General features: G+C 28.9%; 1 protein-coding gene across 1 annotated transcript in view; it reads left to right on the top strand.

Annotated features, from left to right (window-relative positions):
• The window catches only part of LOC100572347, a 50,386-nt gene extending 35,567 nt beyond the window's left edge, over nucleotides 1-14,819 (top strand). Inside the window, exons 3-6 of the mRNA XM_003246928.4 lie at nucleotides 606-741; nucleotides 1,044-1,177; nucleotides 12,508-12,751; nucleotides 14,062-14,819. Coding sequence (XP_003246976.1) covers nucleotides 606-741; nucleotides 1,044-1,177; nucleotides 12,508-12,751; nucleotides 14,062-14,162 — 615 coding nt within the window. The 3' untranslated portion in view covers nucleotides 14,163-14,819. The remainder of the gene's footprint in view (nucleotides 1-605; nucleotides 742-1,043; nucleotides 1,178-12,507; nucleotides 12,752-14,061) is intronic.
• Nucleotides 14,820-15,477: the final 658 nt, after the last annotated feature.

Raw genomic sequence — 15,477 nt, 5'->3', positions numbered from 1 at the left:
ATATCGTACAACGAATGAAACTTTGGTCCCTCGGAAGAATGAATGTTCGACTCGACGCAAATAAGAGCAAAGTTTATCCATCTCATATACAGTCCCCCAAGGATGTTTATACGTGAACCTTCAGTTACGACCGTTTCGGGTTATTTTCCGTGCATGGTAATAATATTCTATAACATTATTCTGGCGGATCTTTCAACGCGGCAAACGAAATTCCTGCCGTCATTATGTGTTTCTCTTGACGTTTTAAATTAAATGCATCCGCCGGACCTACGACCTTTTTTCCATTGGTAATAAAACTGTAAATAGGTACAACGTATAATATAATAATATATGTATCATAACCACTGCAGAACGAACTTTCTACGAACGTTTGGAAATTCCTTATGGTTGAGGTAAAAACGCCAATCCACCGTTATCGCGATCCACAATGAACTATACACTATTTGTCATTCAATATTGCAAAATTACAAAAATTGACCAACCCGTCGAAAATGGTCTACTATAATTTATAGCAAAACGGGAACACGGTTTTTTCTCAAAATTTACCAATCTATTTTTAAAGTTAAGATGTTTTATAAATCTTTTTTTTTTGTAAACATGTTTAGATATCCGAGTCGGACGACCACTCAGTCACACTGACTAACCTACCTCGGGACATGTCAGGCCACTATAAATGTGAAATTTCCGCGGACGCTCCACTGTTTCACACTCAAATCAAAGAGTCATACATAACTATAATTGGTAAGTGCTATTATCAATATTATTACAGTTTCTGATTGGTACCGTATAGTTGTGAAAATACCGATGTAACCAAAACCTAAATATTACTATTATTTAAATCTTTTTCTATTATTGAATAGTTATTTTAATGTTTAGTTCAATAACTCACCAAGCGCTGATATCTGCTAGCTTATTACATAAAATATAATAATATGATTAATGATTACCATGAAAAGAATCATATTCAAATATACATTAATATGTCGATAACTCGATAATATTTTAAATAGATAGGCCATTTACCGTCATGATTTAATTTGCAGAAGAACCACAGTCGCCGCCACTTATGTTTGCCGGTAAGCTCAAGTACATCAAAGACGAACCGGTCAAGATAAACTGCACTTCTTATTCGGCGTTCCCGGCCACCAATCTCACATGGTTCATAAATGACAAAAAGGTGAGTGGATCGAATTCTACATATTATCCAATTTATATATTCACCATTTAGTTTAACGCAGTAAAATTGCATAGGATATAATATAAATTATATACCAAGACTGTATAATTTAAAGTTTAGTTATAAGTCAAGAGATCGATATTTACGAAGCTATCGTATGTTTTTCGAATTCTAAATTCTTGATTTAGAGTGTATTGTGTGTTTTTGATTTTATTATTTTTGTTTGTGTCTGAAGGCAAAAACGCTTTGGTATTCATTATTGAGGCTGGCGTCTTGTAAAAAAAATGTATCCAGTTTGTGTTTTGGGTTTTTAAAAGTAGAAATATCCGAGGCTTTTTATAGAGAATAATTAATTGATGTAAAATTGCTATAGCTTTTTTTCAACTTATGTACAATAAAAATAGTTGTTTGAGGATAAAAAATACTTGTAAAATACAATGTCCCCAGTGTTATATTGAATTTAAATAAAAGTACTTAATAACTTTTTTAATTATACCTATTCAATACTTTATTGTATGATTTTATTTTGTAACTATTATGATAGTATTTTAAATACTGACAATTTTTTTTTTTTTATATTTTCAACCGGTACTATTTTATTAAATATATTTTTTGATTGCTATAAGTGTAAGTTTGTTAGTTGTTTCAATTCTTAATTCTTGTTTAATATAAACACCATGCCATCATACTTTTAACCACAAGTACTTACAACCTTTAAGGTAGAATTTCTACGACAAAATAGGTTATTATTATACTAAACGTGCGAAACAAATTAAAAACTACCATTATGGTTCCGATACAAAAGTCCCAATTCGGTGACGACCGATAACTAACTAATCCAAAACTTTTTCAACTGCAATGTAAAACGTGACATATTATTTATAATATCTTAATTCATTATTATATTAGGTAGTCTAAAGGTCTATAATTATGTATGCAGGATGCAGAGTAATTGTCGACCGTTTCAAATGTGACAGTTAAGTGTTAAAACGATTAATTAAATTCAATGTCATCCCTTGCAGTACGCCAGTCGGTTTTTAATAAATATACAGTATGTATTAATTTTTTTTTTTTAAAGAGGCCATAGTGTAACAATTCGAATATATTCACGTAAATACGTCTATCTACATATTAATTTACAACATTCGCATTATTTTTAAACCCAAAATAACACAAACAAAGCATTTACTGTAAGAATTAGAATTATGTACTAATTGTGTATCTAGTTTAACCTACCAAAAATGTTTTTATCACTGCTTTTTATTCGTCATCGATTATTTTAGAATCTCGGTTTACAGTGTACATTTAAAAAATAATACCAAATTTGATATACAATAATATTATATATACTCATATAGCAACCAATATAAATTGTTTAGCTATAGTAAGTACGTATTTAGGTAAAACTAATTTAACAAATATATGATTAGAACTAAAATACAAATTTTATCGTTTGATTTATTTTCGGTTACGATTATGGACATTTTCAATCGTGATTTCACTAGAGAATAAATTAAACTAAAAACAAAAACTTATAAACGATTTTGTTATTGCTTTCATATACCGTAATTACAAAATCTAAACAAGTTGGGAAAACTCAATCAGTGTGCATGGTAAATTCTTGGTATGAAAACAAATTGTATTGCAACCCAATAAACTTACTTAAATTCCATTTAAAATTTAAAACCATTTGGTAACCTTTATAATATTGGTACCAGATTTTTAATATTCCTAGTATGAATCTATATAATATTAAATACTCATATTTTAATATTTGTTTAATACTTGCAAGTATAGGTACATTACCTATCTTTAAATTAAACTGTTAGTTATACAATTATTTGTTTGTTCAACTGTAGTTAATATTAAAATATTCATATTAATAATTATAGTGTCTAATTAAACGAATTTCTAGTTTTTTATTTTGAATTATAAATATATCTACGAAAATGAAAATGGACTAAATAATATTTACAACGGTGTCTTGGATGGTGCGGTGGCTATAATTAATCACGCAACGTGGTTGAGCGTAAGTAATATCCACTGCCACTAGTTGTCGGATGGGTGACCACCCGGGTTCGTAGTGGTAAAAATCTTGTCACACATACACGTGCTGCTAACAAACCGCACCGAAAATCCCATACCTGCAAATGTACCAACCCTACCAACCTTACAGGTTAGTTACCTCTGTCGTCGAAACAACTTTATCCTAATAAAAAATATATATATATATTTTTACAACCACGCGTACCCTATATAATACCCTCAACCTATATAATATCGTACATAATATTTATACTTTATCTGTAATTAACGGGTAGGTGGACGGACACGCAACGGGGACATGATATGTTCTAAGCTTGTGGTTAGAAACCTAAAACGGTTAGACGGTTTCTAAACGATTGATCTTTTGCATGTATTATTGTGTTTGAACTAAATAAGAATTTCCAAAGAATCTGCCCAGCCACGATTTCAGGGGAAAAAAATTAAGAACGAAAAATCTTGTTTTATTCGTCAAAATGTCTCATCTCCACGGTATCGCGGTCCGTAATAGCTGGTACAACGGAATACTTAATATTTAACACCCATCGCTGTTTAAAGCGTTTTACACGTGAAAACGCACGCACGACGTTCGCTTCCGGTGTCCCGCTGCGTTTAATAAATCGTTTCTCGTTCGGTTGCACTCTCTGTCGGCTCCTGCAAGTAAATATTTAACACATCGATCCGTCGCCGGAACAAAACTCATCCGTATCCGGTACACATTATTATTAGTACATAAAACTCATCTGCACCCCAGTCGTACAAATACTATAATATTATTAAAGGTACCTATACTAGCTGATCCTGCATGGCAACACCTTCTTAACATCATTAACTCAATGTCAACTTCACAGATTTTTAACATGGCTATTTTTTGGGTTATTTTGATCGAAAATAAAATACAGAAATTATTATATCTAACCGTAATAATCAATAACTATCCGATGGCGACGATATATTAACACAAATGACAGTTGTGCGTAAGTCAACTTACATTCAAATAAAATATTTAAATATATAAGTGTACAGTGATAATATGTGTATACATTAAAAAGTAAAAGGTAGCCTGTGATACTACGGATCTTGCTGAATGTATTGATGACCTTATTTTAAGACATTTTTCGAAAACTGTGAATTTGCGTAAAAGTCATAATTTTTATTGGCATTTGATTTCATATAATAGATATATTTATTAATAATAGCTGATCCTTCACAGTTCATCTGTTAGAAATTAAAAAATGTCATTGGATTAACCCTGTCTCAAACTCCATTAAAATAATGTAAACTAGGTACACATATTTTGAACACATTAATTTGGATTGTATTGACCAAATATAAAATATAGGTCTAAAAGTATATCCAACTAGACGAATAACTTGGATCCGTCCGTATGTATCTAGCTGAGTTATTGATGAACATTTTATGAACATCGGTCAAAAACTGTGGAGTTGCATAGGTTTGTCCGTTTTAGACCTTTAATATTATATATTAAATGGACCATTAAATAGATCCACTAAATTAGCTTATGATACTCTAATTGATTGTTTTAACTTTCACTCTATTGAGCCTTTTTGTAATTATATTAATAGATATTATCAATAATCACATTTATTTTCATACTCAAATTATTGTATTATTATTTGTGTACTGTTTGCTATACGATATACTTGTTACTTTTTAAATGATAATTAATCTCACCATTACTATTTTTTTAATTATATTAATAGATATTATTAGTAGTCAAATTTATGTTTTTATTTCTCAAATTATTAAAATATTATTATTATTTACTTTTTTTCTTTCGATTTGAACTTGTACTCATTTAAAATTATATTTAATCTTACCAATTATACACATATTATAAAACATGTATTGGGCATTTAGCCCGTTTAAATTACAAATAAATAAATAGTACATAGCTATAAGACCCGACTACGCCTGGGAAAAAATTAACGAATATAAAATACAATTCTATAACATTATAAGTGTATCTTGGTCTGAATGTATCTCAGTTCTAGTGTACGTCAGTTCAAGAGTACATCGGCGTCAGTATACTTAACTTTGTGAAATAATTCGACCTATAGGCTATAGATAAATGTGGTTACCGCAAATCGCTTACTACATTTAGCACTTGGTATATTTTTAAGCTACTCTCTAAACGTTTCTGATATCTCTAAAAACAGTATCTGAGATTTTCGTCAAAATCAATGGAATACCTAGTTAAGCTATAAACATAAATTTGGTTATAAGATACTATAATTTCTTAAATCGAAGTAATGTAAACGCGTGGATTTGTTAATAATTAGGTACTGGTTATAATATTTAATTCAACAAACTATCAAAGCCTTATCCCTTTAGATAAGTATTCATCTACGTCTGGTACTATGGTAGAAAATTAAAATCATAAGTAATATGTATAGGTAGTAAAAAAACTACTTAAAATAAACTTTTATTATGATAAAAAAAAGTTCATAAAATATTTTTTTGCACAGGTATGTACATTAAACTATGTACTTAAAATTGATCAAAATACAAAATGTACCTAGAATATCATCAGTGTAGCCAGTCAAACGAAACACCTATAGTGGCATGTTTGTATTATTATAATTATGCAATATGGTATATGCGCGCTTGACATCTTCAAAAATAAATTTTATCCCTACAACATTATCATTGAACCTATACGGTTATTGCCATTATACGATGTGAGACACATGCTCGTATAACAACTACGTGTATTGTCGTCTTTGTGCGATATAAATAATAATAATAGTATATTATGATTTTGTGTATCTGATATATAAAATTATAACATGGGTTAAAAGACTCGAAATTCGCCAACCCCGTCGTTACACACGTACCCTTGTATATACCTTCTAACTGTACTACGCACTTCATTAATATAAACGAGTGTTTTTCTTATGAAAAAATCATAGACTTTTGATTAAAACTGCCCGCAAGACCGTGTGCGGTTTACATAATGTATGTATAATATATAATATAGGTGCGTATAATATTACTATAGGTATGTTGTACGTATATAATGTATATTACATAATAATATTGTCATGGTCGTCGCAATTGAAGGAAGTCATTACACAGAAAAGAGAAAAAGCTTGCGCAACGCTCGGGGTACCCGGACAAACCATTGTAAAACATTTCGGAATAAATTACCCATAACCGCGGTATATACACGCGTATTACGGGGACATAATAATAGTATTTTTATGTTTTTTGTTCTTCCTATCGTGAATCATAAAAAATATTTTCGAATAATATAATAATAATGGGGGCTTAAATATTATACGAAACGTTTTTGTGCGAAAAACGCATTCATATTTTTTTTTATTATTATTATTATTATAATCATGTACACACGCGTATATTATAATATAGTATATACGAGTTGAGGATTTTTTTTTCTTTTTAAACAATTTTTTATTTGTTCCCGCGAACTAATTGTTATTCTAATGCGAGCGCGAACACATATTACAATAATAATAATCCTAAAACTGAGCCCGCAGGGTGTATATTATAAACAGACGCACTGCACCGAAAACCGTGAACTCGATATTCTTCGTTACTACCACATTATAGAGACTAATCTGTCTCAATCTGCTTTTGACGCTCACGGTGTAATCAGAATGGATATTTTGTGCAAATTGTTTGTTTTAAACACCTTGTTAAAAAAATGTCGGGAGTACAGTATGTTGATATTAAAAGTTGCTTTGAACTTACTATGAAAAGTGAAATAATTATAATTATAGAAAGTAATGAGTACAAGTCGGAATGGAAATTCGCTTTTAATAAATTACAAATAAATAAAAATACTAGTAGAATATACAAACTGTAGTTATAATCTATATATATAAAAATTAAGCGTGAAAAATGTCGTTATCTCATCAATCGAGAACTGCTGGACCGATTTGGTTCAAATTTTTTTTAAGATGTTCGTGATTGCCAGGAAAAGGTTTTTACGAAAGAAAATTTTAGGAAAATTCACCGGAAAAGTAGGAAATCTGGATGTAAAAAATACAACAGTGGCGTAACATTATATATTGGTTGCTACCTATTGGTTAATCGGGCATGTTAGTTGATTTGTATTATTATTTTTTGTCAATGTGTATATATAGCATGTCCCAGAAGTCTCGTATCACCCTTAGTATCTCCGTGGAAAATCAATATATTTAAATACAGTTTTCTTTACAGTAGTAAGTATGGAAATTCAGATTGAATAGCATAGTATTCGATTTTTTTTTTCAAAAATTCAAAAACTATTAAAGAATTTTTTTAGACAAATAATTTTTTTAAATTTCCAAGATAGTCATTTTGTTTGATCGTATTTTTTAAAACAGTTTTTTAAAAAAAAAAATATTAAAATTTAATGAAAATTGTTCAAGTTAGAGCTAATTATTATTTTGAATTTCTAAGAATAATAGTTATGTTACCTATGCATACGGCATTAGCAAAATGCGATTCGCATTTTAATTATTACAATCACGCTGATTTTCCGTTAAAATTAAAAATAATAATTAGCCCCAACTTGGGCGATTTTCATTAAATTTTAATATTTTTTTTTTTTTTTTTTAACTGTTTTAAAAAGTATGATCAACAAAATGGCTATCTTGGAAATTTAATAAACTTATTTGCCTAAAAATATGTTTTGAATTTTTTTTAAAAAAATCGAATATTATGTTATTTAATCAGAATTTCCATACTTATGACTGTAAAAAAACTGCATTTAAATATATTGATTTTCCACAGAGATACTAAGGGTGATATGGGACTTCTGGGATATACGTACAGTACTCTATATCATACACTCACTTACAAACAGCACGGGTTCCGCAATCTACCACAGGTATAGATGGCCTACCTGATAATAAACTGCTGCGAATCAGAATTTTTATTCTGGACAACGGAAAAGTTAAGATAAATTTTGAACACCATACACCAAATATTAAATAACAAATTGAACAAAGTTTGAGTACATTTTGCGAGCAACGAAGTGCACGTTGCCAGTATTTCGTATATACTTGATAGTTGATATATCTAGGAATCAAAATAAGCCTTAAAATTACCTATTGCAGTTTTGTAAAGTATTCGTATTTGAATATTTGTATTTAAATACTTTTTAAGTATTTAAATGTATTCTAAATACAATTTTTTTAATGCTTTTTTAAGTATTTTGAATACTTTTTAAGAGTATTTCTAACAAAATTTAAATACTTGTATTAAAATACCATAAAGTCCTTTTTATTAATTTTAATTTATTATTTTTCACAAACAATTTATAACAATAAAAATAATATTGTTTTCGTTGAAAACTAATATTATGTTTTTGTATAGTAAAAGTAGGTAATAAAAATATTTAAAATTTAAAAAATACCACATCAAATTTTATATAGTTTCCATATTGGAATTTTTTAAGACAATTTAAAATCTTATAACCTTAAAATAGTTCCATGTTAATAGTTAATACCGCTCTTAAGTTTATTTTTTTGAATTATATTTTAATTAATATTAGTGGAAAGATATCTGAATGCAGAATGAAATATGTGAACATGTATATATCTCTAAATTGTCAGACATGTTATAGTAATTAAAAAAATCTATGATAAGTAGCAACATAATAGGTACTTATACTGTTGTACAACATATATAATATATACTATATAGCATAAAATTAAAAAAAATACTTGTATTTGTATTCAAATACTTTGTAAGTGTTCGTAAAATACATTTTTATAATAGTATTTTAAAAGTATTTTTAATATTTTTTTATTTGAATACTAGTAGGTAAGTATTATTATCTTAATACTTTTTCAAAAGTATTTTTTACAAGACTGGATAACTGGATTGTGGCTGGATTATCTCATGCCATTGTACTAAAGTTGGAGTTGTCAATTTTCGAAATTCCCTGATAATGTCATAGAAACGAGATTATCCCCGGGAATACAAAACATGTAAATACGATATATTAAATTGTATAAGTAGGTATTTTTATGATTTTTTAAAATTTTTTTTTTGTAATTTTAGTAGTTTTTAATTCTTAATAATATTAAAAGTTAAAATATTATCTATTTATAACAAATTATTATAATAGAGACATGGTATCCGTGCCGTAGTAAATATTAATCAGTAAATCAAGTAAATGTAAATCGTTACGTTGTTATACAATTTAACTATAATTATTATTGGACCGAGTTGGTGTTTATTATAAACAGCAATACAACTCTGTATCTGGTATCAATGTATAACCATAGAATAACTTGTATTCAATGATATGACCACTATAACAGTTATAAACGCTTTGAGAAGCACAACGTATATGTTAGCATTTACCAGTTTTCGATAATTAACAACGAATGTTTATCTCGACTCTCGTATCATTGTTTTAAAACTTAATATTTTATATTAACAACATAAGTTTACATGTTTACACACATCATAATATATCTTCCATTATTTGTATCATCCATAATGGCATTTAAGAGCATAGCTGCACATTAATATAAGAGCTCTAAAAAAGTATTACTAACATAATATTATTATGTATTTGTATCTATAAAAATAAGTAATACCATACATGTTATTATTATTTGTTAACATTTTTTTTTGTTATCTATAGTTATTCATATTTTTTATAACTTTCTAGGGATTACAGTGTTTGTTTTATTATTTATGGAAGAATTATTTTAATTTTTACTAGGTACCTATAAATTTATATTGGTTTAAAGATTAACTAGTAAAATAAAATTACAACTTGTTTTATTTTTCACTTTTAAGCTTATGTGAGTATTATATAATATTATTATTTTCATTTTATTACTTTTAATTGTTTTATGTATTTATATTTTGATAAAACATTTAAATATCCCTTTATATAAGTATATAACATATTGCTTAGTAAATCAATATTAATTATAGTGATTTTTTTGATTTGTCTTATTAGCCCTGAAAATTGTCCAACCCTCGCCAATGACGTATGATAATTTATTATAGTATTAAAATTGCAATTTATAAAATACATGTATACTTAATAATGCATAATTATAAAATATATCTATACCTACAAGAATGAAAGAAAACTACTTTAAATAAAAGAATAATTAGATACTATATATTTGAAGTATAAATATTGTTAGCCATGAATCTCATGATACTACCACAAGATTAAATCCTGAAATACTTATTCTTATCCTTATTCTTAATTTATTTTTTTAATAAGTACTAATTGTTGGAAATTAAATTATTAATTATTGTGCTAAAAAATTTTTATAAAATTGTTTCATTGTATATATTATTTAATTTGTAGAGTTGTTATGAAACAAATGCTTAGTTTACTCTAAGCAATACATATACTAAAATGTCACGATGGTATTTAACATTTCATGACAAAGGGAAACTAATAACTTATAATATGTTATAAATTATTAAATATAAAATACTGAATTACATTATTTAATCTTATCATTAAATTTCAAAATTTCGTTTTACTTTCAAACTCAAATTACTTTTTTTAGTTACGAACGTCAAAAAGTACATATTTGTTTAGTGGAAATCTGACCAATGAATGAAAGTATTCTAAAAAAAAGTACAGCGGTGAAGTTTATTTATGCGTTTACGATTTGTATAATATCAATGTACTTAAAATGTATTTAAAAGAAAAATACGTTTCAATATTAAATATTAAATTTTAATGATATCCGACAAAGTTATTTCATTAGTGTTTTGTAGACTTACTAATTTTATCGATATGGGTATATGACAGATTTTGTATAGAATATATATTATGAGTTATGACATTATAGAGGTAGTATCAAAACATAATTTAGACTTTAGGTCAACGGCAAATGTTAGATCTCACGCCGATTTGAAAAATTGAAACACTCTGACAATTCCAGTCGGTTAAAGCGAAGAAAAAAAAATATCCATGTCGATGGTAATAACAAGACGACTTAGCCACATTGAACCCTCGTCAGTTCAGTGGCAATTTCATCCGTTAGTTGTACAACCATTATTTATCTATTAAATAATCACGACCAGTATCATTAAATAGAATATGACTATGTCCAGAACGTGACTTAAAATTACGAGGATGATTTTCTGATATAAAATAAAAAAAAAACAAAAAGTATCCACACTACATGTAAATACATCAGTACATATATATGTCTTGTAAATTTAATACGTTCATCGCTACGCTCAGAATCAAAAAAAGGGTAATTACGTTGCTATAATACCGTTAGTTACTACTACTATAGGGGCAACCTAGGAACTTGATACAATTAATTTCATCTTTTTTATTGTTTGATTGTCATTACAACTATAACGTGTAATCGATCAGAAAAATAAAATAATATTCCCTGACGTAACGGTAACTTTCTGCGTGTCGTACAAAATTATAGAATGCCCCCCCCCCCCAGGTATAAGACATAATATATACAATATGTCAAAACGATCGGGTTTCATCAAAATTTGATTGCATATTTTAATGTAGGTCCATTATTTCGAAACGAAAGTGGTTTACTTACTGGAATCGCACGGGTTCCGAATAATGAAGATTTCATTTCCATTATTATCTTCTCTGACCATAAACATGGTTTATACAACACCAAAACTATACCACGCTGCCTCTCGGATGTCTGAGAGAAGGAAATAGTGCCCCAAGACGTTAAATGCCGTCAGTTACATCGCGAAATGAGTTCCTTCTCTCTCTAAACGTATCTTACATCTATGCGTATTATTTTTTTTTCTTCTCGTTAAATTTAATTTTTATTATTTTCCACTAGTTTGTTTTAATCGATATTGGTGCTGGTTTTTTGGTTTGTGCAATATTTTCTGAAATTTCATAAACTAAAACTACAAAAGTTATGCTTTACTGAAGTATTTCGTTTTAGTTAGTTTTTGTTCCGTTTGAATTATGGCTGTCTCGCACCCTCCACACTTGTGCTTGTATGTAGGGTAGTCGATTTTGATTATACGCGTTATATATTGTTATATAAGTGCACAGACCTTTTTTTGTTTTGTTATTAACTTCATCTCAAGAGTCATAAAACGATTAACGCCTTTTACATTTTTTTTACGACGACGACGACGAGTGGCTTATAATTTTAATTTTTTTGCTTTTACAATATATTTTACCACATAATACATTGTCATATTTAATCGGTGGTGAAATATGGCAAAAACGATCACGACGTGACAACATTATAAAATCGATTATATAACACAATATCGAAAAATAATTGTCACATTTTTTTTATTAAATCGTGGTTGCGTTGCAGGTGACAGATATTACGAAAAATGCAAAGACGACGGATTGGGTCACAGCTGAAGACGACGGGCTGCTGACCAGCCGATCGCGACTGGAGCTTAAGAGCCACGCCGATTACTTTCCGGGTGGCCGTATGATGGTCCGCTGCGAATCCAATCAGTTTCTGTTGTACAAAAAATACTCAGTTATTGAGTTGATGGATGACTCACCCAGACTGGCCCAGATGATCAGCCCCACTGCCGTGCTGAGATCGGGTAAGTGGTATACGCTCTACCTCCCCACCCCTAGAGATTAAATTTGGGACAATCGTAAAGTAGTTTTTAAATCGATTCTATACACGACTACACTAAATTATATTTATCATATGGCTGTAATCATCCTGACCCATATAATAATATAATATAATATTTATACCTATACTATTATAATATTATCAATGCATTAGGGTGATACTGGCAATACTTTCAATTTCAATTCCAATACTTGGCACTAATAGATACTCAATATGCACGTATACGTTTTTAAAAAATATTTATCGGATAAAATAAGCTGCGAGTCTAGGGTTCATAGCCAATGGACCATGGAGGCATGGACCCATAAGGAATTTGTGGATGAGTTCTCTGGGGTTTTTGGTGTGGCTCTGATTTTTTTTTTTTTTTAATAATTATTTGATGATTATCAGCTGTTGATAGTTGTTATTTATAACCTACCTTAACTCGTTTTTTTGTGTTTTATCTACAATTTTGTTGACATAGAAAGCTCCAGATTTCAATGCAATCGTTCAATCCAAAAATAAATAGTCCTCACGCTAAAATTTATATTCTTATCAATTTTTTCATATTAAGCATATATTATTTTTTTAAATGCTAGTGGTTACCTAATTAATTTTTCTTGTTAATTGTGACTTTGTTTACATAATATTATAATATTATGATTACAATCATTTTAGTTTTTTTTTAAAAACGTAAACTAATTATCGAAAATAAAGGTTGTTCTACTATTGTATATATTTATCGGATCCGTTACCCAATAAATGTTGAACACTTTTGCCATAATAGTCATGATGGTCTTCTTATAATTTTCGTATTATATATGCATTCTTCTATTTTCTTTGTGTTTTCGATAACTCGATTGGTTGCTACATTCCTCCAAGCTTTCGTTGTGTAACTTAATTCCTATAAATCCATGTAATTATCTTTAATCCGCGTCTTTCAAGATTTGTTTCACGACGCACTCCATCCTCTGACCTCTTCTTCCAGTACAGCTTTTCTTATCCTATCATATGTACCTTTTAACCTTAATACGATGATAAACTTTTCTTTTTAAACATTATTCAATAGAACTGCATTTCAAAAACCACTAGTTGTCTTATCTCTTGTATACTGACTATCCGAGCTTCGCAGCGAAATGTAATCGCATGACAATTATACCCATATTAAAATCGCAATAATCTCGGTCCCCCTACTCGATATTATTTTATTACTGATTTAAAAATGATGGCCCTTATCGATTTGCAAATGTATGTTTTTATCATGTTTACTTAAACTTTGTGTAACGTTTCTAGGTGGACCACAAGCGAGTTCAGCTGATCGTTTCGCTACTGGATGTGCATTCGTATTGGTCGCCATTATCGCCCATCGAATAGCACCGTATCTCTTAAGATAGCTTTACGATTATCATACACAATAGACAAACACCCCAACATTATTATTATTACGTCATCATGTTATAACGGACGATATTCGTCGTCGTCGTATTTGATAAGTGTTTTACAAGAGTAATAATGTTATACATTATGATTGTAATATACATGAATATATATTATATAATATATATATTTATAAACACGGTTGACCGGTTGTGATGTTATTATGTTTGTATCTGAGTGGATGCCCAGAAGGGTTTGTGTCTCGGTCTTGAATCTATTTAACCGTGCCAATTGAGAGTATATTAATTATTTGTTTAAAATATTTTCTTCTCTTTCACAGCGCGACTGAGCTACAGCAAGGCCTTGGCCGAAGCAATAGCATACCGTCGCATCCCCTCCACCTCCCACCCATTTACACCCATTATTGGTAAAAAAAACCAAATACGAAAATGACATACATTTATTTTCGCCACACGATATACGATATAAACATAATAATACGTGATCACAAAAACATTATACTATATTACGATTTATAAATTTAATATAGGATTTAACCACGATATTGTATTTTCCAAAACCATTTAACTGTGTAACAGTTTATATATAAGTATATATATAAACGAGCAAATAAATTATTGAATGTTTGTGTTTTATTCAAGTTTTTTTTGAAATAAAAACCGAGTAATTGATGTTTTTAAATGATTTTTATTATATTATACCATAATAATATGTTGTCCATATTATACTATGCAAGCAGTTATGTACATACGCAAACTGTCATACTTGACCGAGGGGAACACGTCGGTAGTGGCGCTACAAAGATTACTTTTTAAAAAGTGTTCAATTATTAATTATATTTGAACAAATATCAAACGATTTAATTTTATTTTGGTTTTTTACTGTTTATAGAATAGTAATTCGCTCATGTTCTAACGTAACATTGTGTGGTAGAATATATTATACTGAGTGTCCAGTGCGGATATACCCATTAGCCATAAAAGGAGACTCGCCGCCAATACAAAAACCGGTGTTTTCTTTTACCTATAAACTAAAAAAAAATATTAAAATACATGAGATTAATGAAAATAAAATGTTGAAACTTTTCAGAAAATTAAACTCTATAAAATCGCTATATTCAATAGTTTCAAAAAAAAAATATATGTAGTTCTTGTTGATGTCAGTCTATTAAGAGGACGTGATACCCGCATGTGTTGTCTCCGTCTTACAAGTGTATAACATAGCAAATTATACGCAAAGCAGAACACGTGTAGCTCCGTTAGTTTAAAAATTAGAGTAAATTGACCTCTTATAAAATCTAAAGGTAAGATT

The sequence above is a fragment of the Acyrthosiphon pisum genome, chromosome A2 (genome assembly GCF_005508785.2).
Source record: "Acyrthosiphon pisum isolate AL4f chromosome A2, pea_aphid_22Mar2018_4r6ur, whole genome shotgun sequence".
NCBI lineage: Eukaryota > Metazoa > Arthropoda > Insecta > Hemiptera > Aphididae > Acyrthosiphon > Acyrthosiphon pisum.
The sequence above is the reverse complement of the archived record's forward strand: the minus strand, read 5'-3'. Positions and strand labels throughout refer to the sequence as shown.